The following is a 25,716-nucleotide window of genomic DNA, read 5'->3' on the forward strand; positions in this document are numbered from 1 at the left end:
CAGCAAAATGTTAAAATCTGGTAAGAAGAACGTTTTACTCACAGAGATTTATATTCTTTGCCAGACAAAACTCATTTATGTTGCCATGAACAGGAATAATTTTTGTTGTTATGGAGGAAACATTTGCATCGTTATCAGTTTCCTGTGACTGAGCTTCTAGCCCCATGGAGCCCTAACCTAACCTAGAGGATCATGGGAGATCAAGGACACGCCCTCCTTGAGGCCCCATAACCCAGACCTCCTCGGGGGCCTGTTTGACACTAGCTTCTAAGTCTTGGACAATTTTTGTCTTGTTGACCATAAATGTTCTCCAGAGAGTCCTCTTGATCACAGATAAGGCTGGTCTTGTAACTGATCTGGCTGTTTATGTAGGGGCTGCAGGAGTATTAATTAAGAACTCAGGCTTCAGTGGGTTAAGCCTCTGCCTTCAGCTCAGGTCATGATCCCAGGGTCCTGGGATGGATCCCCGCATTGGGCTTTCTGTTCAGCAGGGAGCCTGCTTCCCCTCCACCCCACTCTCTTTCTGTCTCTCTGTCTACTTTTGATCTCTCTGTCAAATAAATAAATAAAAATCTTTTTTTTTTTTTTAGACTTTATTTATTTATTCGACAGACAAAGATCACAAGTAGGCAGAGAGGCAGGCAGAGAGAGGAGGAAGCAGACTCCCTGCGGAGCAGAGAGCCTGACGCGGGGCTCTATCCCAGGACACGGGGATCATGACCTGAGCTGAAGGCAGAGGCTTTAACCCACTGAGCCACCCAGGTGCCCCAATAAATAAAAATCTTAAAAAAGAAAGAAAGAAAGAAAGAAAGAACGAACTCAGGCCTCCCTGAGTTCTCTTTGAAAACCTAGAGCACATGTTCTCAACGGGGATGATACTGTCCTGAAGTAGATAAAATGGGTTCTGGGTGGGAGGAGGCATGAAGAAAACCTTACCTTCTTATGTATAAAGCATGGAGATGTATATGGGTCGTAGACAGATACGTAATATATTGGTCGTATTAAGGTTTCATGGTGGGGGAGGGGGAAATTAGAAAAATATGTCTAAGAAGGATCTTTAGGGAGCAGTTAAAAAAAAGAAGATTGCAGGACACCCATCCAGGGCCAGGCGGTACTGGACAGGCAAGGCCTTACAACTTTCTCCCTTTTAGTGGTTTTTGTGAGGAATCTCTGATCGGGCTGTAGGATTGTTGGTTATTTGCTATGCCAAGACCAGGCAAACAAGGTCAAACTCTCTGGAGCAGATTTCACTAGGACAACATATCCATTTGGGTGAATTCCTTTCTTCTTGAGGTGCCCACATTTTCCAAGGCCTCTGGGCTGTTGGGAAGTGGCCGCCCTACCACCCGAGAGCGGGGGCCATCCTCCAAGGGCTTTGCAGGCCGTGGCCCACATTCATCCTTTAAGTGCGGCTCATCACACTTGATTAAGTACGAGTTACTCTCCAAGGCAGATCTGCAGGTGTGGCCTGGGTTGTACTAAGCCAGGTGGTTTAACATGGTGATAAGGCTATCTAGGAATCAAAGTAGAGTAAGAGGCACACTTCCTGGCCTCAGGTGTTCCCTCACGAGGGCAAAGGGTAGGGCAGATGCTTTCTTGGACTTTTGGGGACCCCTCCTGGTATCTCCATGTGTTCTGAGCCCCATCCTACAGAGGCCTCATTACAGAGGCACGTGGATCAGAACATGGCCTGTGGTTTGGCCTCAAATTCCAGCCCCTCTTCCCTCCCAAAGACTAAAAGGTCCAGTCCTCTCAACAAAGGCTAGATCTCTTGGGAGCCAGCCCCCACCCTTAGAGGCTTCCCGAGTCACCTCATTAGCATAACAAAGGACACTTTAAAACTCTCAACTCTGAAAATGCTAAGAGTTTTAGGAGGTCTGTGCTAGAAATGGAACAAAGATCAAATATACGTATCTTATAAATCATGGGTACATGGGAGGAGGGCCGTTGGAGGGAGCCGATGGAGGACTGTGCTGGGTCTGTCCCAGCACCGTCTTGGGCTCCGGGGCCCAAGTCTGGCATCTTGCCACTTGCCGTACTTGTTTCCCAGATTTCTACTCAGCGCAAAGTCAACATTTACAACATCCTCCAGGAGATCATTCAGCAGGAGGGGGAGCTGGAGGAACAGGGAGTCCAGAGGCTGGTCACCATCGCCTCCAAGGAAATGAGAGAGACCCTGGAGGTAGGAGAGCCCGCTCACGATGCCCCCCCACCTCCCCCATCCCCAACCCACCCAGGGGCTGGGCCCTGGTACGTAGGGCCTGGGACACGCAAGGCCCTTGTCCAGGGACCTCAGGGGTCAAGAGGAGGCTGAGCCCGAGGAGCGCACGGGGCTGGAGCAGTTGTGGAGCGGGAGGGTTTTTGTGGAGCCCCACGTCCCTCTCCCGTCCCTGGCAGGTGGATGGTGATGTGAAGGCAGAGGTGGCCAGTGACACGCTGGTGGCTCTGTCCCGAAACCACTTCAGCATGGTCATGTACGAGCTGCAGCACCACCTGAAGCCCCTCAACCTCACGGATGAATTTGTCATCATCACCTTGGCCAAGCTGGCCAATGGCAACGGTAGGCACAGTGCGTCCTCAGCCCCGTGGTGGCCCGGTGCCCCCTGCTGGTCTCCGCCTCTCTGTTCTCGGACCAACCCCTTCCTCTCTTTTCTACTTTTAAAATTTCTCTTTGTAATTCTGGTTAGTTAACACACAGCGTTATACTAGTTTCAGGTGTACAAGAGAGCGGTTTAGCAATTGCACGCATCTCGTGGTGCTTGTCCCGACAGGAGCACTCCTTACTCCCCGTCACCAATTCCACAGCCCCTCCCTCTTTTCTTATCTTGCACCTGCATTCCTTTTTTCCCTTTCCCTGTGTCTCCCTCCGCTGTGAAGATCCTCTGTGCCCCTGCCTCTTGTTTCTGTCTCTTTATTCCTCTGTCATTCTTTCTTCAAAGCTTTCTCCTCTTGGGCTACCCCTTCATTCCACAAGCAGGTGCTGAGCTCCTGCTCCAGGCAGGGCTGTGGCCAGTGCTGGGCCACACAGTGAGGATGAGGGGCCGTGTCCCGCCCTATAAAGGTCTGTAAACAAGTCAACAAGAAAATTGATGATTATCGTATGAGATGAGGGATGGGAAGAGAACAGTCTGGTGGGTCTTTGAGATCAGGAGGAGGGAAGGGACCTCACCTCTGTGGGGGTCTCCCTGAGGTAGCAACATTTCAGCTGTGACCTGAAGGGATGAGAGGATGGTAATAACTGTGTGAAGAACCAGATATGCATCATGTGCAAAGGCCCTGAGGCAGGAAAAGGCTTGGTTTCTCTGCAGAACTCAGGGAAACTGTGGTTATAGTTAGGGTGAGGGGGAGATGGGGTAAAGAGGGGTTGGAGAGGCTGTAGGGCCTGGTGTAAGTCTGGACTTCATTCGAGGGCCCTGGAAAGCTGTTGAGGGTGTCAAAGCGGCAATTGCCTTGTGGAACAGAGGTTCTGGGAAGACCTTTCTTGCTGTTGTGTGGACAGAGAAGGGATAAGAGGTGTGTATCTGAGAGGCATTGGTGGCTCAGGCTGGGGCAAATTTGGGGAATGGTGGATAGAGGGGAGACATAAACAAGACTCCAATCGATGGGATGATGATGAGTTGTGTGCCCGAGGTGAAGGAATAAGTGGGAGGAGCCACGGATGTCTCCCCGGCCTCAGGTTTGAGCAGCTGCCTCTATAGTAGGTGCATGGAGTTCACATGCACAGGGGACCTCCAAAGAATGAGGACAGCGTCCAGTTGGTGTGTGGATGCAGAGCTAGAGGGCAGGTAGAGGGATCTTCTTTGCAGGGTCCTTAGCATGCAGGTAGTGCCCAAGCCACCCATGCCCGCGGAGCGGACGCAGAGAGAGGAGAGGAGAGGCCAGCACCTGGCCCAGGGAAGCCCAGCCCAGGGAGAGAGCTGGCAGGGGCTTGGGGACAGTGTGGGTCATGGAGACTGTGAGGACAGTGACTCAGGAAGGGGCCAGGGGCCAGCATGTCCCATTTCGCACTGGCTCTGGTCACATGGGGGCGGGCAGATGGAGAGAGATGGTGGAGAGGCAGTGGGGCTGGGTAGACTAGCCACTCCGAGGGGGCAGCTGGATGGGCTAGGCCTGGGGGGACGTGGGGAAGGGTGGTTCTGTCCCTCCATAATCCCTCCTCTCTCCCAGTCCAATTCTTGGTTTCCTTCCTCTCTCTCTTCTTCTGGTCCCTCTTTCTCACTGGCTGTTTCCTGGTTTCTTCCTTCATCCAAGGACATTTGTGGGACACCTAAAGAGCCAGGCATCTACCAGCAGAGCCCCACTAAGTCTCCCCTCCCCAACTTCCTGATCTGCCCACTCTTCCCTGCAGCCCCGTCTGGGTTTCTTCTGACTCCTTGTCCCCGGCTCCTTCCCCTACACCTGTTGTTAGCGCCCTCCTTTCCTGTAGCACTGACTTGTGCTGTTTCCTGCGGCCCTGGTGGCATGCTCTGCCCCCGTGGGGACTGGAGGCGGCAGACCGTGGGCTCATCCTCTCTGCCTTGCCCCTGCTGACCTGGCCCTGCTCCCTGTCCTCTCTCGCGCCCTACACAGTGTTTGAGTTTATGCCATACATGGGCATCACCCTGGCCACTATATTCACGATGCTGAGACTTGCCAACGAAGCCAAGATGCGGCAGGTGATCTGCAGTGGTAGGTGTCTGCTTGGTCTGCCTCTCTGGCCCCGGTCAGGGTGCCCGAAGTGGGACTGGGACAAACTGGTGGGTGGTCTGTTGAACAGAACATGTTTCTTCCCAAACGGTGACCCAATCTCCTGCGTCGTGTGGCCTCTGATTCACTCTTGGGGGTGGGGGTGGTACGTGCTTTCAGGAGAAGATGGCTTAGCGGGACGAGGTCAACACTGGGACTCAGCTCAGCAGGCTCTGTTCCAAGCATTTCAGGAGGAGGCCAGGGAAGGACGATGGGAGTCCTGGAACAGAGACCAGGGAAAATGGCCCTACAGTGGGCCTGCTCAAGTCAGGCCAAAGACAGGGTTTTCCTGGATGGCTGAGGCCATCTGGGTCACCCGCTGGTTCCAGAAGTGTGCGAGCACACCGTCCTGGAGGAGGTCTCATCCGGCTCGTCCGGGGGAGGCCGAATCCGGCTCCTGTCCCTCCGGGCTCCCCGCTTTCCCCCCTTGGCAGCCATGGAGACCTTCTGCGAGATGGTGCAGTTTTACCTGAAGCATCTGGAGGACAGCGTGTACCCGGTGATGACCGAGGATCAGTTTGCCATGAAGCTCTTCCCCATGTACCGCTATTTTGTGACCGTGTGGCTGAGGAGCCACAACCCCGAGGTGAGAAGCACCTTTCTCGGGTGCAGGGAAGGGTCCCGTGGTCCCCCCAGGTCACGGCTCCCCAGCCTGTGTGGCTAGGAGCACAGAGAAACCGCTGGGTCCAGCCTCATTCCCAGAACCCTGGAGAGACAGTGGCCTGATAAACAGAGTTGCTGAGCCACGTGGGGCCTGGAGTCTCGGGAGGCCGTCCTGAGAAGGGCCGGGGCTTGCTGGATGAGGGTCCCTGTTACAGCACCTTTTACCAAGGGGAGCTATTTCCACATCAACTCTGTGCTATGGGGCCATTTTACAGATAAGGAAACTGAGGCACTCAGGTTTTCCTAAGTGACTGAGCTGGGACTCACAGGGACAATCCGGCCTCGTTGCCTGCCTGTGGGGTCTCGGGCGGGGCCTCAACTACTTCCTAGGTCCCCTCTGTCGCGCATGCTTGGCACTCTGGTTGGTGTGATGTCACTGGGCTTTGCCTCGGGGCCCGGGCTCCTGGGGCAGGTGAAGCTGGGGGTCATCAAGTCCCTGAAGCCGATGCTGAACCTCCTCCTGCCCAATGACGACCTGCGGGAACAGCTGTACGACTACATCCCCCTGCTGCTGGCGGAGTACCGAGGCGGCCTGGAGGCACTCTTCGTCACGCAGGTGAGAGGCTGCTGGCCATCCGCCTGACGGAGCTTCGGTTCCTGGGGCTCCCAGGGGGCTGTCCCCCGGGCAGGAGTTGGGCCCAGCAGTTGGATTCTTGAGAAATGAATGCTGCTGTTCCAGGTGGAAGGGATGAGGACCCAAACGGTCTCAGAGGCCACAGTGAGGCTGTGTGTTTGTTTCCAGGGCTGCCATAACAGAGAACCGCAGGGTGGGTGGCCTAAAAGAACAGAAACAGATTCTCGCATAGTTCCAGGGATTGAAGGGTTGGCAGGTAGGGATCCCTCCGGGGGCCCTGGGGAAGAATGCTTTCTTGCCTCTTCCAGCTTCTGATGTCCCCAGGCACTGCATGGCTGGCGGCTGGATCGTTCCAGTGTGACCCCTTCCTCTTCATGTGGTCTCTTCTCTGTGCCTGCCCATGTCCTCTCCTTTTCTTATAAAGACACCATGGACTTAAGGCCCACCTTAAATCCAGTATGGTGTCATCTGAGACCCTTAACTAACTACATCTGGAAAGCCTCAGGCATTTTGTGGGACCCTTTAACCCATGACAGCTCTTAACCCACAAAAGGTGGAGTTTCTTTTTCTTTTTTTTTTTTTTTTAAAGATTTTATTTATTTTATTTGACAGACAGAGATTACAAGTAGACAGAGAGGCAGACAGAGAGAGGGGGGAGGAAGCAGGCTCCCTGCTGAGCAAAGAGCCCGATGCGGGGCTCGATCCCAGGACCCTGGGATCATGACCTGAGCCGAAGGCAGAGGCTTTAACCCACTGAGCCACCCAGGCGCCCCAAAGGTGGCGTTTCTTGGTAGGGTTCCACGTGGAGGTATGACCCAGGCTGACACATTATAAGGGGATGACTGATTTGCTGGTGTGGCGTGGTGCTCAACTCTAAAAGCGAGGAACAGAAATTCATGTGGTAGATCTACGGGGCCGCAGTAGATGGGTCTGGTGAAAGAATGGGGTTCATTTCCAGGTGGATAGAAGAGAAAGGGGGAAGAATGCCATGCTCAATGGCCTCGCATGCCCTTTGCAAACTAACTGCGTGTAGGCCTTGCCGGGAGGCTGGCCAAAATGCAGGGTTGCATTCAGCAGGTCTGGAGCCAGGCCTGAGCGCCTGCATTCTAACCAGCTCCAGGGTGTGGGTGGGGGAGGATGATCATAACACCAGCCGACGGGTCATGCTAAGCAGCAAGAGTCTAGAGTGAACTGACACTGAATCGGCAGACGATCATCTGCAATCATTTGCCTCTCCGTTGTAGGTCTTGAGGCAGATCCTGGAAATGTCGGTCATCACCAACACCCCCGTCCCGCAAATGCAACTACACACCATTTTCACCGAACTCCACATCCAGGTGAGGCCGGCAGGCTTGGCTGGGTGCTGGCCTCCTCAGGGTAGATCAGCGGGAAGTGGGCTGCGGCAGGTGGCATGGCCGGCCAGGGGAAAGGGTCTGAGGGTGGCGGAGACCCCGTCTCGCTCATTGGGCTCCCGTATCCCACAGGGATGCAAGGTGGTGGTGCCCTCGTGCCCTCTGATATGGCCTCCCCAGGCTGCCCCTACACTTGTGTCTGCTCTCTGGTTGCGATCTCACCACCCGCCCTGCACCCTCACTTCCCAGGTGTGCGCCAAGGCCCCTGCCCAGCAGCAATATAGCAGCCAAAACCTGGCGGAGATTGTGCACTGCTTCATAGCTCTCGGTGAGGCTCCCTCCCTGCCCCGCCCCGCCCCAGGTCCGCCATGAGCCTGTGGGAGCCCCAGCCTCTGGGAGGCCTGGCCCTGGGCTGCCTTCTCCACCTCCTTTTGGCTCCATGGGCAGAACTGAAGGTGTCCGTCCCATTGCAGCCCGGTCCTACCCCAAGGAGCTGATGAAGTTCTTCCTCAGTCAGATGGAGACGAGCAAGGAGGCCATCCGCGTGGGGACCCTGACCCTGATTAGGGCAGTGGTGAGCGCAGATGGTGAGCGAGAGTGGGAAGTCAGGCGGGAGGCTGGGGAGGCAGGTCTCACCGGTGTCTGGACCGTCATCATTTCCTCTTTTATTAGACGCTACTGGGTGGACCGAGGTTGCTTTATATTTTCTACCCTTGAACCTAACCAGCACTGTGTCCCCTACACCCAACCCTCAACCCTCTCCTCAAACTCTGAATCGCAGCTTCTCCAAACTGTTAACCTGAATCCTAGAACAAACCTCACCCCCCAAAGGAAATCAAAGACCTTAAATAACACCTAGTTACATTGTGTAGGTTTAGTCCTAAAGCCCCAATGCCCAATCGTAGTCAAAACTCCTGATTCTAAATTCCTAAGGCCAAACTCTAAACCTGGCCTTGCAATCAGAAGGGAAATCCTGTCCCCAAGGATGGCACCAGCTCAGACAGCACATTTGTGTGAACTGGAACAAGGCATCCCTTGCTGGCAGCATATGGCCTTGCAGGAACATGGTTTGCTTAGAAGAGCATGGACCACTCCTGTTCAGTCTTTCAACTGAGTGCCCTTGTGCAGTGCACAATCTGGGCAACTGTATATGAAGCACATTCTGCTAATAGTAAAGACCTCTCTGAAAAAAAAAAAGCCCAAATTTAAGCAACAATGAGACCATTTTTCTCTGTCTGGTAGAAAGAGATGATAATGACTAGAGTTGGCCTAGCCATTTTTCTGTAAGAGACCTGATAGTAAAAATACTTTTGGCTTTACAGGCTATATGTTCTCTGTGATAGTTAAGATTCAACTGGGCTGGGGCCCTTGGGTGGCTCAGTGGGTTAAGCCTCTGCCTTTGGCTCGGGTCATAATTTCAGGGTCCTGGGTTTGAGCCCCGCATTGGGCTCTCTGCTCAGCGGGGAGCCTGCTTCCCCCTCTTGCTCTGCCTACTTGTGATCTCTCTCTCTCCATCAAATAAATACATAAAATCTTAAAAAAAAAAAAAAAAAGACTCAGCTGTGCCAAAGCAGTCATAAACTGCAGAGTGTGGCTGTGTTCTAATAAAACTTTATTTACAAAAATAGGCTTACAGCTAGTCCCTGTGCTAGAATAAAAGGAAACTAGCTCCTTGCACTTCACTGACAAGGGTGTAAATTGATAAAGCATTCTGAGTGCTCACTTCCATAGGGACCGAAACCTGGGCTAAACAATCTAACGTTTTGACCATTGTCTGAAGGAAATCGTTGCCCAAAGGTAACTAGACAATGATGTTCGTTAGCACGTTGTGCATAAAAGCAGAACATTGGAAACAACCTACAGGTGTTTCTACAGGAATTTCTGGAACAAATGATAGCTTATCCACAGAGTGGACTATGACTCAACCATAAAGGGTGTAGTCGATCTGTACTTTTTCGTGGACAGGATGGCCTCCCTGTTGAGCACATCAGCACGGTTTGGGAACAGTGTATGTAGCATGACCTTGGTTACTTGCAAGGAATCTGTGGTTATTTTTGCATAAATAAGCTTAGGGATGTTATCTTTTATTTTGATTTTGCAATGAGCATATACTCTTTTTAAGATCAGAAGCAAGTTTCTACTTTGCAGATTAAAAAACTCAAGACTGTATCACGGTCCCTTAGTGCGCGATGACTTGCTACCTTCCCCCTTGGTCTCCTTCCCTCTCTTTCTTCCACCACCGTTGACCTGTAGAAATATCTAGCCTGGAGTCTAGTGTCAAGTTGAGCATCTGACTGTAATTCTGTCCCTACTGGACCTCTCCAAAACCTTCTCATGGCTCTTTCTTACCTCTCTTAATCTTCCTCCTCCCTGAATCGGCCGTCGTCGGTTCTATGACTCACAAGCACTTACGAAGTACTTCCTTGTGTGCCAAGCACTGTGTTGGCTCATTATTGCTTACAGAAGCTCTGTGAGAGAAGTACTATTATGGGCCACATTTTAAAAAAAGATTTCATTTACTTTTGTGCCTATGCGTGTATGCACGTGAGATCGAGCATGAGTGGCGGGGAGGGGCAGAGGAAGAGGCAGACTCCCCCCTGACAGGGAGCCCCACTTGGGACTTGATCCCAGGACCCCAGGATCATGACCTGAGTTGAAGGCAGACGCTTAGCCGACTGAGCCACCCAGGCACCCTAATATTATCCATACTTTAAAGGTAGGGAAACTGAGGCAGCGGGGGCTGAGGCGTTCACCTGAGGTCACATGGCTAGGATGTGGCCAACACAAGTTTTGAACACAGCAGCCTCTGCCCTGCTGTGCTTTGCAGCCTGTGCCCATGCCTGTGCGTACCTGGCCCTGGGTGCCCCCCTGAAGGACTTGCAGGTGGAGACATGCTCTCTAGGATAGTCCACCTGGGTTCTGAAGAGGATCACAAAGCAGAGGCCAAGGGACTGAGGCACAGAAACAAAGCCCTCCCCGGCCAGGTGGGATGAGACAAGTTTAAAGGATGAGGAGGTGGCCAGAGAAGCTTCTGAGGGAGGTGTCCCTGAGCCGTGGTGGCAGTCAGAGGCTCTCAGGAGGCCCAAGCCACCTGACGCCTGGCTCTGGGGGGAAGGTGGCTTGTGTGCCTGGTGCTCTGGGAGTCTCACTACTCCCAGGCATCTCCTGAGAGCCCAGCTCTGGGGCTGGTGGCCCTCCAGGCTGGTTTTCCTCTTTCAGAGCCCAGAATGAATATCAGGACCATCTACCTGGCCATCCGGGTTGTCAAGAACACCCTCTCTGACACCCGCTTCAAGGTAACAGGGCAGAGACCTGGAAGGGGCTGGTGTTTGGGACACTCTGCGGGGAAGCAGAGGGAGGTCCCGTGGGTGGCCTTCACTCCTCTCCCGCTCTGTGGGCAGCGGCCACGTGCCGCCGGCTCTCTGATGGGAAGCCTAGCTTCCTGGCCAGCACTGAGCAGGGCTGAGGACAGGCGCCCCCCCGAGCTGTGGTCCTGCTCCTGAGACACTTGGCTCGCATCGAGGACCCGGAGTTTCCCAATGAAGGAGCTCAGACACCACCCTGGACGGAGGAGAGACGGAGTGAATCTGGTTTCATCCAGAGCTGTGGGGTTGCCCAAGGGTTTTGTAAAACCTTTATTGCATTTGAACAAGGCAGCAGAGGGAGACACCCTGTACCCTCCAAATAAAGGCTAAAAAACCCCACAGTCCAGACTCTGCTGGAGCCACGGCCACCTCGCAATGTAGCTTCAGTTCTGGTTGTAGGCCCTGCAGGCCGCTGCTGCACGGCCCCTGGGGAGGGGAGGTCCAGGAAGGGGAGGGTCTGCACTGACGGGAGAGGGCATGAGATGGGGTGGGGGAGGGGTTTGGGCTGGAGATTTAGGCAGAGCTGTTCTCAAAAATGTGCAGGCTGTCAAGAGAGGACAGCCAGCCCACATAACAAGCCTGAGCCCAAGGGTAAGAGTCAGGCTGTCCCCACCAGGGCTGCCTGAGATCGGAGATAAGGCTCCTGGCTGGTCATGCTGCCCAGTGGGATTCTCCAGATGGGGCAGGGGGTGGTGGACGGAGCGGGCTACTGCCTCTGAGGCCTCTTCCCACCCAGAGCACTCCGAATTCCTAGCTGCCTCATGGGCCAACATTGGGAGTTAGGTGCAGAGCCTTCCCACCATGGAGCCTGCCCCAATTCCTGTATGTCCACTGCCCTGTCCCCTCAGGTAAGGATGGCTATTCTCCGCATCATCGGCCAGTTGGCTCTGTCTGGCTACCAGGACAGGATCAAAGGCTGGGGCCTGAAGTACGTGTCCGTGCAGCTGACTCTGTCCACCTACAAGCTGGTGAGTGGCCCTGATAGGCAGACCATGGTGCAGTTGGTCTTGGGAAGTAGTTTCCAGAGCCTCAGGGAAGAATCTCCTTGCTGCCCCCATGCTTGATTCTGCTCTCATCTCTACGTTCAGGACACCAGTGCCTGGGCTCATGGCGAGCTGTAGGTAGAGGTGTGGGCAGTACATCTAGAAAACCCTAGAGACCCAGTATCTGGGCATTGAGCCTCAGAGGCGTGAGGAGACCATGCCCGAGATTGCAGCAAGCCCCTGCCGGCCCACGAGTTGGGACCCCCTCGGTTCTGGTTTCCAGACAAATCACCGAGAGAGCTTTTATCAGAGGGACCTGGAGGAGAAGATGGTCCACAAAGTCACCATGGACACCGTGAAGATCATAACCTCTTCCGTCAGTGGGATGACCAATGTGAGTGTGACCCACACCCCTGCAGCCGCCCCCTGTGTGGGGCTGCTCCCTGGGTGGGGCCCCTGCAGCTGACAGCTTGGCTTGCATGCTCCCTGTGCCCTGGGCTCCAGGGAGGATGGGGCATGCCCAGGGTTCTGCGCTCTTGCTTCTCCCGTTCCCACTGTCTGGGATGTCTGGAGGGGCCCCTTATCTTCCTATTGCCTGAGCTCTTGTTCTTGAAGATCTGGTTTGAGAGCTGGGTCCTTGGTGGGAACTTAGTGTCCCAGAGGCTAAGGCAGTGCCTGGCACACAGTGGGTCTCAGTATGTATCCATTGACTTAGAGCAGGAAATGTGTCAATTTCCTTAAAGCCCCTTCAGTCCAGGTGTGTGTGTGTGTGTGTGTGTGTGTGTGTGTGAGTGTGTGTGTGTGCGGAGATAATTTTAATGGATTAATTCCACAAGCATCCAGTGAGTTCCTACTATGAAGACATGAAGGCCACATGCTCAAAGAGCTCAGTATAACCCCAAGGAGGACACAGGCTGAAGGAGGAACAAATGTGCCAACTTTTCATGGCAGTGCCCTGTGATGTAGCAAAGAAAAGTAGAAAAAAAATTGCCATCATAGCACAAGGAGGGGATCACTGTCCTTTAAGTGAGGCCTCGGGCTAGATGCTCCCTGTCCGGGGTGCAGCCTATCTTAAGACCAGAAGTACTGAGGAGGGTAATGGGAGTTCCAATCTGTCGAGCCGCTGCTTAGAGCAGGCGAGCTGTGCAGCAGCGAGATGGGGCTCCTACTCGGCCGTGGGTGCCCCAGCTGACGCTTCCTCCTCCCTGCTCCCCAACCCAGGAGTTTTGGCTGAGGCTCCTGTGCTATATCATGGAGACGGATTACACGGAGGCCTTGACCCCCATCTGCATCAGCCTCACAAACCTGGCAGAACGCCAGCTCCACACCAAGGACGTGGAGGCCAGCGTGGCCGGCAAGAGCAGGCACGGTGGGCAGCCTCCCCGCCATAGCCTGTGAGATAGGGCCGGTGGACTACTGGTGTCCCGGGAAGCAGCCGCTCTGCTATTTCCAGGAAGCCGCCGGGATCCCAGCCAGCCAGGCTGAAGGCCCACCCTTACTGTGTCTGAGGATGTGTTAAAATTGTGCAAACCTGCTTTGGCGGTTCATTCCCCGAGTTCCCCTCCCCCAACAGTGGGGTGACACTGCTCTTCCAAGGGAGCTGTTCACATGGGCCTGGAGCTTTGCTGGATGGGCGTTGCTGGTGGTGGGTGTGGTTTTAGGAGCCTTTCAGGACCCAGGGAGGGCAAATGGGGGGGAGGGTCTCCTTCATGACCTTACCTGGACTCTGGGCTAGGCCGCCCCCTGACATCTTCTAATGATGTCATTGATTCTCTCCTCGTCCCAGGCTAAACCAATGAAAATGAGGTTCCTTATGGACATATCAGTGATCCCTGTGCTGACCCATTTTCTGTTCTGGGGGCAATGGGTTGATGTTGGGGAAGTACCTTCCAGGGCAGAGCCCTTCTCAGGGGCACGGGCCCTAGGGGTCTGGGGACCCGTCCTGGTATGAACTGGGCAACTGGAGTAGGTTCACCTCTCCTTCTTCCTCAGTGGACCTGCCTGCACCCCAGAAACTCTTGGCCCGTCTCCTGGTGAGTGGCTCCCCCAGGCTATGCCCTGGCCTGACTGAGGCCATTGCCTATGGCCCCTCTCCCTTGAGCTCCTAATTCCTGAAGCCTCCAGTGGGAGGAGGGAGCTAGACACTTGGGAGGACAGAGCTTTCTGGGTCCCTTTCATTCCTCTTGGGTAGACGTGGCATGGGCAGTGTGTTCGGATGCCCTGGGACCTGGTGAGGACATGCTCCTGGATTCCTCTGCTCATTCTTTGAGCAGCCCCTAAGCAACTCCAAGACACTGCCAATGGCCTGCCTGCCCCCGGGGGTCCTTCATAGGCACTTACCTGTGCCTTCTCGTCCTCCTCTTTTTTTTTTTTTTTCTTTTTTATTAGGGGGAGAGAGAGAGTGGGGAGAGGGGCAAAGGGAGAGGAAGAGAGAGAATCCCAAGCAGACTCCATACCCAGCACAGAACCTGACGTGGGGCTCGATCTCATGACCCTGAGATCATGACCTAAGAGTCAAACGCTTAAATGACTGAGCCACGCGGGTGCCCCGGATTTCCTCCTTATGTTGACTATGGGCGCTAATCCACACCCCGTGGAAGCCTGGGGTGGGGAGAAAGCCCACTATCTTACCCCTCTTCTTCTTTCTGGGAACAAAATGCCTGGCACTGCCCAGCTTGGGGCAGGCCCCCACTGGAGTCTTGGTGCTCTCCAGGTGTTGATGTCATCCCCCTATAAGGGGGAGGGCCGAGGGATAGCCATGCTCAACCTCCTGAGGACCCTGAGACAGAGCATTGCTCCCTCCATGGCTGACATGTGGGAGCTGGAGATCCCACTGCTGGTCAAGTACCTGGAAGGTGAGGCATCCGGGGCACCAAACCCAAGTCAGCTCCTCTCTTAGTGTGCATGCTGGAGTACTAATCACAGGGACTGAGCAGCAAGAACCAAAGCTCAGGGTAGACCCGTGAAGCCTATTTGGGTCTTTGGGGAAGCGGGGAGGGAAATGCAGCATGTGCGGAGACCATGCATGGAGGGCTTTGAATGCCTGACTAAGGAGGCTGATCCAGAGGGGAGCAGGTGAAGAAGTCCGCAGGTGTGGACCTTCTTTCTGCAGAACATACTGAGTTTACTTGGAATCAGAAAACCTGGGAGGACAAGCTGATTCAGGTAAAGACTTGATCCTGCTTGCTGAGGTTGGGTCTGGAGAAAGAGGAGGAGTGCATGGCAGGCCCCTTGGTGGGGTTGATGTGTGGAGAGTTCAGGAGTCCCTAAAGGACACCCCCAAGAAAACTTGGGGTGGAGGGTGCCAAGCATGTCTACAGCTGTATCCATTAGCAAAGGAGAACAGAGAGCCTTCTATCCCCAGGGACCAAGTGTTCAGGAAAGCAGCATAGGGGTGACCTCCTCCTTCCAGCCCCAAAACCACTGCTGTTCCCCAGGCCCACAGAATGTTAGCACGGGGTCAGGGTTCGATGGGTGGAGCAATCTAGAGACTGGGGAAGAGGGTTAGAGGGGGGAGTCACTGCTCAAGGTCACACAGTGCTCCTGGAGCTTGGGAGAGAACAGAGCTGGGGACATATGGCATTGCCCAGTGACATCTTCTGCCTCCTCAGTTTCTGAGAAATTCCCTTAAGAAGACCCGAGGTTCCAATTGGAGCTTGCGTCTGAGCAAGGAGCTGAACAACCAGATTGAAAGCTTCGACAGCCCCTCCCTGGAGAAGGTTTGTGCTCAGTGTCAGGACTGTCCAGACAGGGAAGGGCCTCCACGGACGGTGGGATGGAGGCTCGCACTGTGTGTGAGACCAGCTGCACCCGTGGCTGTCTACGGGGTCCTGTGAGGAGACATGGGTGGTCTAGGCCAGTGGGTTTTTGTGTCTTGTTCTGTTTTGTTTTTCTTTAAGAAACTGCTGTGTTGAAGCTGGGGGATCTATTCTCCAGTAGCCAGATCCCCGATCCTCTCACTTTGCTCTCCACCTGATGTGGTCTCCTAGCGGAGTCCAATAGGCAAGAATCGAGAGGTCTGAACAGGTTTTGACAAATGGTGAAAATGATGGGGATGACACTGAACCACAGAAGGCTAAAGGGCTTGCTGAGTTCTAGCTTGGACGTGAAGATGATGAGGTCAGGAAGGGACAAAGAAAGAGCAAGCAAGCTGAGGTTTGGAGCACGACCTTCAACTGTCCCCAACCCCACTGGCAGATTGCGGGATGTCGTTGTGTACACTTGACCCATCCAGCTCCTGGCTCATGGTCACATGTGTATTTCATTCATTGTCTTTATAATACTATGAACATTATTGATAGAAATCAGAGAAGGTCTCAGTTAATGGAAAGGATCCATGTTCTCAGATTGGAAGACGATATGGTCAAGATGGCATACTCCGCAAATGTCTCTACAGATTCATTGTGATCCTTGTCATGAACCCTAGCTGGTTTGTCTGCCTGTCCACCTGTCTGCCTGCCTGCCTTCCTTCCTTCTTCCCTTCCCTTTCCCTCCCTGCCTCTATCGCTCCCACCCACACTCCCTCCCTCCTTCCTTCCTTTCTTTCTTTCTTTCTTTTTTTTTTTTTAAGAGATTGACAGGCTGATCCTAACAATCCATTTGGGAATACAAGGGGCCCAGAATGGCCAACGTAATTATGATTAAGAGAAAGACCAAAGTTGGAGGACTCAAGTTTTGCAATTTCAAGACTGCTTTCACACAACTGCAGTAAACAAGACAACATAGTACTGGCATAAGGATGGGCAGACAGATTGATGTAATAGAAAAAAAAAAAGAATAGAAAGTACAGAAATAAACCTCACCTTTGCTGTCAGCTGATTTTGTGCAAAGCCTTAGATATGGCACCAAAAGCATGAGTGAAGAAAGAAAATATAGATAACTTGAACATCATCAGAAATAAAAACTCTTATGCTGAAAATCAAACCATCAAGAAAACGAAAAAACAACCCTTGGCATGAGAGAAAATATTTGCAAATTAAGTCCTTGGTAAGGGACTTGTATCTAGAATATATGAAGAGCTCTTCTCACTCAATAACAAAAAAACAAGCCAGTTCAGAAATGGGCAAATGATATGAATAGGTATTTTTTGAAGAAGGTACATACATGGTGAATAAGCACGTGAAAAAATGTTCAAGATTATCACCATTAGGGAAAATGCAAATCAAAGCCGCAGGGACATACTTCCTCACACCCACTAGGATGGCTATAATACAAAAGATAATAATAAGTGTTGGTAAGAATGTAGAGAAGTGCAAACACTTATATACTGCCGATGTGAATGGAAAACCAGTTCCTTGAAGTGTTATATACGGAGTTACCATATGACCCAGGAATTCTGCTCTGAGTTGTATATGCCCAGGGGAAACGGAAACATACATCCATACAAAAACTCATACATAAATATTCACTGTAGTGTTATTCACATAGCCAAAAAGTAGAAGCAACCCAGATGCCCACCAGTGGACAAAAGGATAAACAAAGTATGGTCTATCTGTACAATGGACTTATTCAGCCGTTAAAAGGAACGAAGTACTGATTTATGGTACAGAAAGGATGACCCTTGAAGACATCATGTTAAGTGACAGAAGCCAGATGCAAAGGAACCCAAACCCCACATACTATATGATTTTGTCTACTTATAATGTCCAGAATAGACATCTTTGTAGAGAGAGAAAGATTAGTGGGTGTAAGAGGCTGCAGGAAATGTGCAGTGACTGTTAGAGATCTGAGATTTCTTTCATGGGGGGAGGGTAGTGATCCAATGTTCTAGGTTTAGATTGTGCTGATGGTTGCGCAACTCTGTGAATAGACCACTGAATTCGTCAACGTTAAGTGGGTTAATTTTATGGTATGTGAACTATATCTCAAAGAGCTGTCTAAGGAAAGCTTCTTACAGGTGTCAACCAAAAATTGTGTTTGTTCCAACAGATAGCCTGGACAGGTGAGTAGGTAAAATAACAAAAAGCAAGGCTATCTTATAGAGACTCTTCTATAGCTAAACATACATGTGTAGGCTTAAGATTTTATTCAATGTCAATATAAGGACCGATGTCCATTTGGAAGAAAGTTGTACATAGGATGTGAGGGTGATCTGGCTATGACATCTGTCACCCCATTGGTCACCGGGGTTGATTCAGGTTGTCCGCCTGGCTAGCTGGGTATCCCCGTCCTCCCTCACGGCTCCATGCGTGTCTCTCCTGAAGCTGCCTGCCTGATCCAAGAAGATGACCTTGCTCCATAGAGGAGGAACAGGTTGCTGGGTCAAGGGCATGCAAATAGCTGCTCTCCCTTGCTGGAGCCTCTCGAGGTTCCTTTATAACAGAACGTAGGGCAGTCAAGCTTCCAAGATTCCAGACACATCCAATGAAGGGCTGCATGTGGGGGTCTGGGTCCCTTTAAAAAGAAAAGAAAAGAAAAGAAAAGGGGTGCCTGGATGGCTCCATGGGTTAAGCGTCTGCCTTTGGCTCAGGTCATGATCTCGAGGTCCTGGGATAGAGTCCCACATCGGGCTCTCTGCTCAGCAGGGACCCTGCTTCACCCTCTCTCTCTGCCTGCCTCTCTGCCTACGTGTGATCTCTCTCTCTCTCTCTCTCCCTCTCTCTCTGTGTCAAATAAACAAATAAAATCTTTAAAAAAATGAAAAGAAAAAAGAAAAATTATGTAGTATTTAATAAGTAAATGCACAGAATTCAACCGTATTGCCATTGTCACCTTGCTTAGGGAAAGTAAATCAGTAAGCAGGATTTTACTGGCTTAGAAAACTTAAGAAGGCACAGTTGGATACAGCGGTTCAGGGAACTTCACCAGGACCCTCCTGTCTCTTCATCGCTCAGCCAACACCTCCCTGTAGAAGCAAGGTGGCCCCCAGTAGCTTCCAGAATTGCAGCCCCTGTTGTCAGAGCCAGTCTTCTCCCAAAACTGATACGCAGAAATCATTCTCTTTCCCAGAAACAAATAAAACAAAAATATAATGTAGTGAAAAAAGATCCCATTCCAAGTAGCGACACAACGTAAACATGTAATTGAAGGCATTATTGATGAAGTGACATATGTGGAACCAGCGTAAGAGCACGAAATGACAAGGAGGTGCAGGAACAATGAGAGAAACGAAATGACATTGACACATCTTTTGCTTTCGGATGGGAAGTCTCCATGTTGGAAAGGCACCCACGTTGTTCAAATTAACCTGCGGTACAAGGTACTTCCCCGTCACGTCCCCAAAAGGAGTTTTTGTGGACATTGGACAATTTTATGGAATTCGACTAGATTATTTCCAAGTTCACCTGAATGAACGAGTCTAAGAGAATGGCTCAGAACATATTGACAATAAAGCTCATGAAGGAGGGATTTACTCTCTCGGGATGGATCAAAGATTGAAGTGTACCAAATGAAAGAAAACTATGAATGACCAGAGTACATCAACAAATAGCTTTTAATCTTGACACAGAGGAGGCCTTCATATACATAAAGGAAACCAAGAAAGACAAGGGAAAATAAAGACAATTTTGCTCTGTGAAAATGAATGTTTTCTGTGTGACAAAAAAAGTTGCAATAAGTAAAATTAAAAAGGAACAGAGACCCTTGGGAGAAATACAGCAATGGAGTGATCTGCTGGTTGAGGCTTCTGGTATGTGATCCTTAAGAAAGGAGCCTGGGACGATGCGTGATTTTTTTTTTTTTTTTTTGAAGACTTTATTGATTGATTAAGTTTGAGGGAGCAGGTGGAGGGGCAGAGGGAGAGGGAGAATCCTCAGGCAGACTCTGTGCTTGAGCTCAGAGCCCAATGAGGGGCTCGATCTCATGATCCCAAAACCAGAACCTGAGCTGAAACTGAAGGTCAGATGCTCAACCCACTGAGGCACCACACCAGGCGCCCCAGACAACGTCTGATTTAAAAATCCCGGTTCTACCACCGCCCACTTGCATTTCCATCTCGCAAAACAGCAACCGTATCTACCGTCTGGAGTTGCTATGTGGGTTAAGTGAAACAAGACATGTTTGTTCTTGTGGTTTCTCCAAATACACACCTGAGGCTCTTACGAGCAAAAGGGAAAACAGGAAGGATAAGCCAATGGGAAATGGGCAAAGAACACAGGCAGGGATTCAGAGACCAGATGGTGACAATGTGCAAGGGCACTCAGCACGGCTTGTCCCCAGGTGCTCTTGAATTTGTTAGTGTGAGGGGAAATTCATTCAACCTCTATAGGAAGGAAATTTGGCCCCCAGCGTTTAGAATACGTTCGTGTTTATAGTACACTGCTAAGATCATTGATCGCTACTCCAGCAGCTGCCAGGTAACCCCAGGTGCCACACCCTCACAAACGCTTGTTTATAATATAAAACACTCCAGAACACCTGAATGTTTATTTCAAAGACTCTACGAAATGCGTAGGTATCTGCGCATTGAAACAGACAATCTAGAGTGTCGGGGGTAGGGGTCCCCATGGAGGTGACCCCTGGCAGGCAGAGCTGAGAGGCTGAGGCTCCCTTTGTCCCTTGCCTTTCCAGGGCTTTCTGTATCGGGCTCTCGGCTTCACGCTGGCCACAGGCCTGGAGGCCGACAAGGTGGAGGTGCTGCTGCTGGAGCTGTTGTACAAGACAGACTATGGCAATGACTTTGACCGGGAGGTGAGGGGGCCCTGCAGCCCCTTCCTGTGCAGCAGACTCCTCTGACCCTAGGGGGTTATGGGCCTAGGCATGCTTGAGTGTGCATGAGTGCACGCGTGCCTGTGTGTCTACTGGTGTGTGTGTGTGCCATGTGTATACGTATGTGCAGGGGTGGGGGTCCTCCTGTGGCCTCGGCCCCCCGCCCTCACTCCAGCCAGCCTGGTCTCCCTGCAGGGTGTGATTCTGTGCTTTGGCCTGTGTGCCCGCGGCCAGGTGAAGACGGTGCTGAACGTGCTCCATGACTTCGAGGAGAGGATCCAGGAGTCGGAGCAGTCTTGGCAGATCGGCGCTTGGCGGGTGAGTCACCCTCGCTCCCCAGTCCAGTCTCTGGGGGCCTCATAGACCAGTGCCTTCAGCACTCAGCCGAGGTCCTTGCTGGGTCTCAAGACCAAACTGCCCTCAGAATCAGCCCCTCCCACAAAGCCCTTGGATAATCTAAAGAACACAAGGTGGGCCTTTTCAGGACCCAGACACTACAAAGGGAAGCCCGATGTGGGCTCCTCAGAGCAGCGGCGAGTCTCCCTCTGGGTGCTGGAGGGTCCCAGGCCTCACACAGCCCCAGTAGAGCTGAAGAAGCTGCTCATGTAGAGCTCAGTGGCCTCTTCGGTCATGCTGGGAGCTCGGCCTCAATGAATCAGTGTACTGGGGTGGAGGGGCTGTCAGGCCCATGGTCCTTAGGAGAGGACGTTGCAGCTTGTCAGAGGACATGCCGCTGGCCGCGGGGAAGCCGTGGGCTGGCCTCTGGAGGCTGCCTCTCTCTGCCACAGGACACAGAGCCCCAGGCACCCCTGCCCACCCTCCATGATGGGTTTGGTGGCCCTACAACACCTCATCCCAGGCTTGTTCCCACTGAATTCTTGATATCACGAGAAACCATGGCCCAGAGCAAGAGCCTGGCAGGTGAAGCTATGAAGGAGTGTACAGGTGGCCTCTGTTTAGCCGTGTCCCCACAGACCACCTGCTCCCAGTGAATGGGTGCTGCTGGCATCTTGCTGGACTGAATCCTCTGTGGGGGTGGGCCCTGGTGTGAGTGTTTCCCTGCTGTGTCCCCAGTGCCTGGCAAATAGTAGGTGCTCAATAAAGGTACATCGAATGAATGAGTAGATGAATGAGCATTTCAGGCACCCGGAAAGCCATTTCTGCTGACTCTACGGCTCCTTTGGCCACGTGACCAGAGACCGTCCACGTGCAGCCAGGGTGGCCCTGCTCCCTCTCAGAAGGGCAAGTTGAGCAGACCCCCGCCCTTCCCTCATGCATATCCAGTGGTTCTTCCTCTTTTCACTGGGCTCACAGAAGGACCACCCCTGGAGGCGGGAGACAGTGAAGAGTGCCCTTATGGTGATGTACAGCTGCGTGGCCTCGTACTGTCACCCCCAGCTGCTCCTCACCCACGTGGACAACCCCATCACAGCTAAGATCATTCATCACTACTCCAGCAGCTGCCAGGTAACCCCATGTGCCACACCCCCACATCCGAGCCAGTCCGGCAGAGTCTCCTGCTTCACTATCTGAGCACCCATCCCCACCCAGCAGACAGCCAGGAGTCCCACCCAACTCCCAGCTTTTGGGAAACCCATTGCCTCAAAATGTGCTGTTCTCTGGTGTGGAGGGAAGTTGGAGGGGGGCGGACAGCCTTCCCCCACAATGCTGGGTGGGTGAGTGTTGGTCCCAGAAGTCACAGGATAGGCCCGCCTTCCCAGCCTCGCTCACTCCCTCTGCCCCCTCCCCTCCTGACATCTGACCGAAGCCCTTTAACAAGGGACAAGAAGTGGGAATGTCCTCAGGGAGGCAGAGGGACTTGCTGCTTTCTTGGAAGGGCAAGGAGGCAGAAACACAGAATAAAGCAAAAATTGTTTCATTATTGTTTTTAAAACTATGGTCAGATACGCATACCATAAAGTCTGCCATGGTAATCATGCTTCTGCGGAATTAAGGACATTCACGTTGCTGTGTGACTGTCCCCAGCAGCTGTCTGCAGAGCTCTTCATCTTATTGGAATGGAAAAGCACCTGTTGACCATATGCTCATGCTGCCCTCCCCGGTCCCTGGCAACCCACACTCCCTGTCCCTAAAAGTTCAGCACCCCAGGAATCTCATGGAACTGCGCTCACACAGTATTTGCCTTTTTGTGACTGGCTTGTTTCATTTAGCATAACATCCTCAAAGCTCATCCATGTTGTAAAAGCAGAAACAATTTTATCTCAACTTCTTTTGTCTCTGTGGCAACACACATGGTTCGGGGTCCTTGGCCAGGGAAGATGCCCACAGACGGTCGGTCATAGCTGTCCTTCGGCACAGGTGTCGGGGGCCGGAGGGAGGTGGTGTTTTCAGAGGGCGCCAGAGTGCTGTGCCTTGTCTGGCCCCTGGCTGGCCTTCTGGCCGTACGGCAGAAGCTCAGTTAAGGGAGCTGAAGGACAGAATAGGCCTGCCATCGTTCAGATGTCTCTGAGACATCTCTGGACGTCTCTTCTTTGGCATGGAGGGAGGGTCCTCCCCGATGAGGGCTGTGGCTTGGGGTCTTTGGGCTCACTCACAACCTGCTCCAACCTTTCTCTCTTCTTGGTCTGGGAACAGGACATCTGTCTCAAAATGGCCTTCATGAAGAGTGTGGTACAGGTCACCACCGCCATCAAAAACATCAAGGACCTGGAGGACTTTCAATTTGCCCAGAAGATGACTCTTACTGGCATTATAATTGTAAGCTGGGTAGGGGGCTTCCTTGGTGTTGGGCGGTTTTTGGGTCTAACTGCTGGCCAGCTTCTCCTTGGTCAGAGGTTTTCAGAGCTCCTCAGGGCATCTGAGGAACAAGGGGGCTACAGGGTTCCTGAAGCCCCTCCTTGTCTCCATTCTGCTTCGATCCCCCTGTAAGGTTCTGAGTGTGACATTTGTTTCTCTGACAAAGGGTGTGATGGCCAGGAATCTGGTGGTGCCCAAAGGTGGCTGGTTCAGGGCTGGGGGACAGAGGTTCACTGGGTCTGCCCTTCTGTGGCCCCTGTGTTTCTCCACAGGAGGGACTTAGGGGGCAGGTTCCGCCGCAGACAGGTCTTAAAAGCTTTTTTTGCACAGAGCTTCAGTGAGTTCTAGAAAACGTCAGCTGCCTGAGGGCTAGAAGCCTTGGTGGAGGCGATGGAGGTACAGGCAGCCATTGCCCTTTAGCCCCAGACCTCCCCCCTCCCTTCCAAGGTTGCGGCTCCTAGAAAGTATGCCCCTGCGTCGGAAGCCAACCTGAGGGAAGCGAGGTGTGGGTGGAACAGGAGGCCCCGAGGAGGGAGGGAACCTCCTGCTCCCGCTCTGGACCAGAATCTGTCCATGTGCCACTTCACACCAGGCAGCCACAGCCCCATGAAACAGACCTGGTTTTACACATAATGGCTCAGGCAGGGGAAGCCCTTTGCCCAAGGACACACAGCAAGGAGGCGGCAGGCCTGAGCGAGAAGCCCCCAGGCCTGTCTAGAGCCCCACTCTTTCCCACACCAGATTTGGCTGCCTCCCCTAAAATGCTAACAGTCATGTGATTCTTTAAAAGGGAGAACATTGTAGGGGGTGTCTGCACCCTGTACAGTGCTAGGCCCCGGGCACCAGCCTGAGGGGTGCCGCTGCCCCCACGCTCACTGCCCTCACCGGCGGGCTCTGGACGTTTCATTCACTGCCCTGCTGTGCCCGGCAGGCCACCATCAAGGCAGAGCCCACCGACAGCCTGGTGTCTCCTGTGCGGACCATGGCAATGGAGGCCCTCTCACACCTAAGGTGAGCTGGGCCTCTGTTCTGGCCCCAGGTGTCTCGGAGGGTGGGGCCAAAGACTGAGACCACCCCTCAGTGTTCCTTGAGGGGGAGGGTCGCCCCTACTTGGCCTCTCTGCCTCTGTAGCAGGGGCTTTGGGGGCAGCACTTGGGGCAGTGGGCTGCTCTAGGACATGGGGTCTGCTTCCATCAGGTCTTTTTCCTAATTCTCAGCAGTAGTTCAAGTTGGGCTCTTCTCCTGGGTTGGGAGGTGACTGGCTGTTCTTCAGTCCATTAGGGGGTATTTTGAGCAAGAAATCACATAATGACACTCAATGGGATAGCAGGGAGATGGCATCCTTTTAGTTGGGTCGGGCGGAGTCAAGGAATTTATTGATTGATACAGCACTGATATAGTTAATACAAAGTGATACAAACTACAATACAAAGTGATATAATATCCCAGGTTTGCCTTCCTGGAGTGCTCCCACTGAGTGCTTCCCACTGGCCGGGAAGGGGGAAGAAGTTGCGTAGCGTTAGTATTTGAATGGGCTGGGTGGTCTCTGGGAATTCTGCACCTGTGGGGGCAGATGCATTATTTAGGCTCATAGCAGAAATATCTGTTGTGGCCCCCCCCACCCTTCCCCCCACCCAGTGCCCTTAAGAGTCAGCACATAGGCAGATTTTAAGTAAATTTCATGAACATCTCTTTGGGGCCTCAGCGGTAAGGCGAGTGTATACAGAAGGAATTACAGGTCAGAGCTGAGTGGTTTTGGGTGAATAAAAAGAACAAAAATCTAAGACCAGAAAAAGGGGGGATACTGACAAGATACAATTTTGTCAATATGACAGGGGTGATCAGAACGTGTTGGCATCTGCCACAAAATAGCAGGATTTGTGTAGGAGTTGGAAGCTCCCGGCAGGGCAAAATACAGCACCTCCTTGCAGGGCAGGAGTTTAAAGTTAAGTGGAATGGTGGTTCCCAATCCTGGAGGCACAACCGAGGGAACTGGGGACCCGTGAAAAATACCAATACCCTGACTCCACCCTGGACTTTTCAGTAAGGATCCCTGGACCCCAGATGTGGCCCTTGGGCACCTCAGAGCTTCTGTAGGTGGCCCCAGTATGCACCTAGGCTTGAGAACTATTGATGACAGGATAGGAGAAGAATGAGTTGGCATGCTTCAAGCAACCAGCTACCACCCCTGAACGTTCGCTAAAGCTCAGATGGCTGGGCTCCATTTGGAATTCTTGATTCAGTAGCTCTGATGTAGGGCCAGAGAGTTTGCATTTCTAAGAAGCTCCAAGGTGATTCTGGTCTGGCTGGTGCAGTTATCACTTGAAAACCCTTGGGCCAGGGCCAGCTTGGGAGGTGGAGTCTGTGGTTATGGCCAGGGAGGAGCAAGGAAAGATTTCTGGGCAGGAGAAGGACAGGCTCAGAGCAGGCCATCAAGTTGGAGAGCTAGCCTTGGGCCTCTGGGTCTCTCCATCAGTCACAGACACAATCACTGGATTCTGGTGGCTGGGTAGATCCAGGGCCCCTCCTGCTATCCTATTGAGTGGGGAAGGATGCATGCCTGCACCCCCAACCAGGGAGGCTAACCTCTCCCTCGTTCTGTGACAGGCCTCTGCATCCTGGACTGTGCAGTGGGGGTGGCACGGTCTCAA

The 25,716-nt window shown here is 52.6% G+C and overlaps 1 protein-coding gene across 2 annotated transcripts in view; it reads left to right on the top strand.

Annotated features, from left to right (window-relative positions):
• Positions 1-25,716, top strand: part of MROH2A (maestro heat like repeat family member 2A) — a 44,215-nt gene that overhangs the window by 2,401 nt on the left and 16,098 nt on the right. The window contains exons 4-24 of one of the 2 annotated variants that reach the window (XM_032355236.1): positions 2,051-2,182; positions 2,398-2,560; positions 4,570-4,668; positions 5,160-5,311; positions 5,801-5,944; positions 7,207-7,299; positions 7,564-7,642; positions 7,788-7,901; positions 10,534-10,610; positions 11,528-11,647; positions 11,946-12,056; positions 12,884-13,031; positions 13,655-13,695; positions 14,376-14,517; positions 14,754-14,827; positions 15,274-15,381; positions 20,171-20,290; positions 20,504-20,626; positions 21,623-21,775; positions 22,904-23,026; positions 23,997-24,076. In XM_032355236.1, coding sequence (XP_032211127.1) covers positions 2,051-2,182; positions 2,398-2,560; positions 4,570-4,668; positions 5,160-5,311; positions 5,801-5,944; positions 7,207-7,299; positions 7,564-7,642; positions 7,788-7,901; positions 10,534-10,610; positions 11,528-11,647; positions 11,946-12,056; positions 12,884-13,031; positions 13,655-13,695; positions 14,376-14,517; positions 14,754-14,827; positions 15,274-15,381; positions 20,171-20,290; positions 20,504-20,626; positions 21,623-21,775; positions 22,904-23,026; positions 23,997-24,076 — 2,396 coding nt within the window. The remainder of the gene's footprint in view (positions 1-2,050; positions 2,183-2,397; positions 2,561-4,569; positions 4,669-5,159; positions 5,312-5,800; positions 5,945-7,206; positions 7,300-7,563; positions 7,643-7,787; positions 7,902-10,533; positions 10,611-11,527; positions 11,648-11,945; positions 12,057-12,883; positions 13,032-13,654; positions 13,696-14,375; positions 14,518-14,753; positions 14,828-15,273; positions 15,382-20,170; positions 20,291-20,503; positions 20,627-21,622; positions 21,776-22,903; positions 23,027-23,996; positions 24,077-25,716) is intronic. The other variant, XM_032355237.1, reaches the window with a different exon arrangement.

The sequence above is a fragment of the Mustela erminea genome, chromosome 8 (genome assembly GCF_009829155.1).
Source record: "Mustela erminea isolate mMusErm1 chromosome 8, mMusErm1.Pri, whole genome shotgun sequence".
Taxonomy (NCBI): Eukaryota; Metazoa; Chordata; class Mammalia; order Carnivora; family Mustelidae; genus Mustela; species Mustela erminea.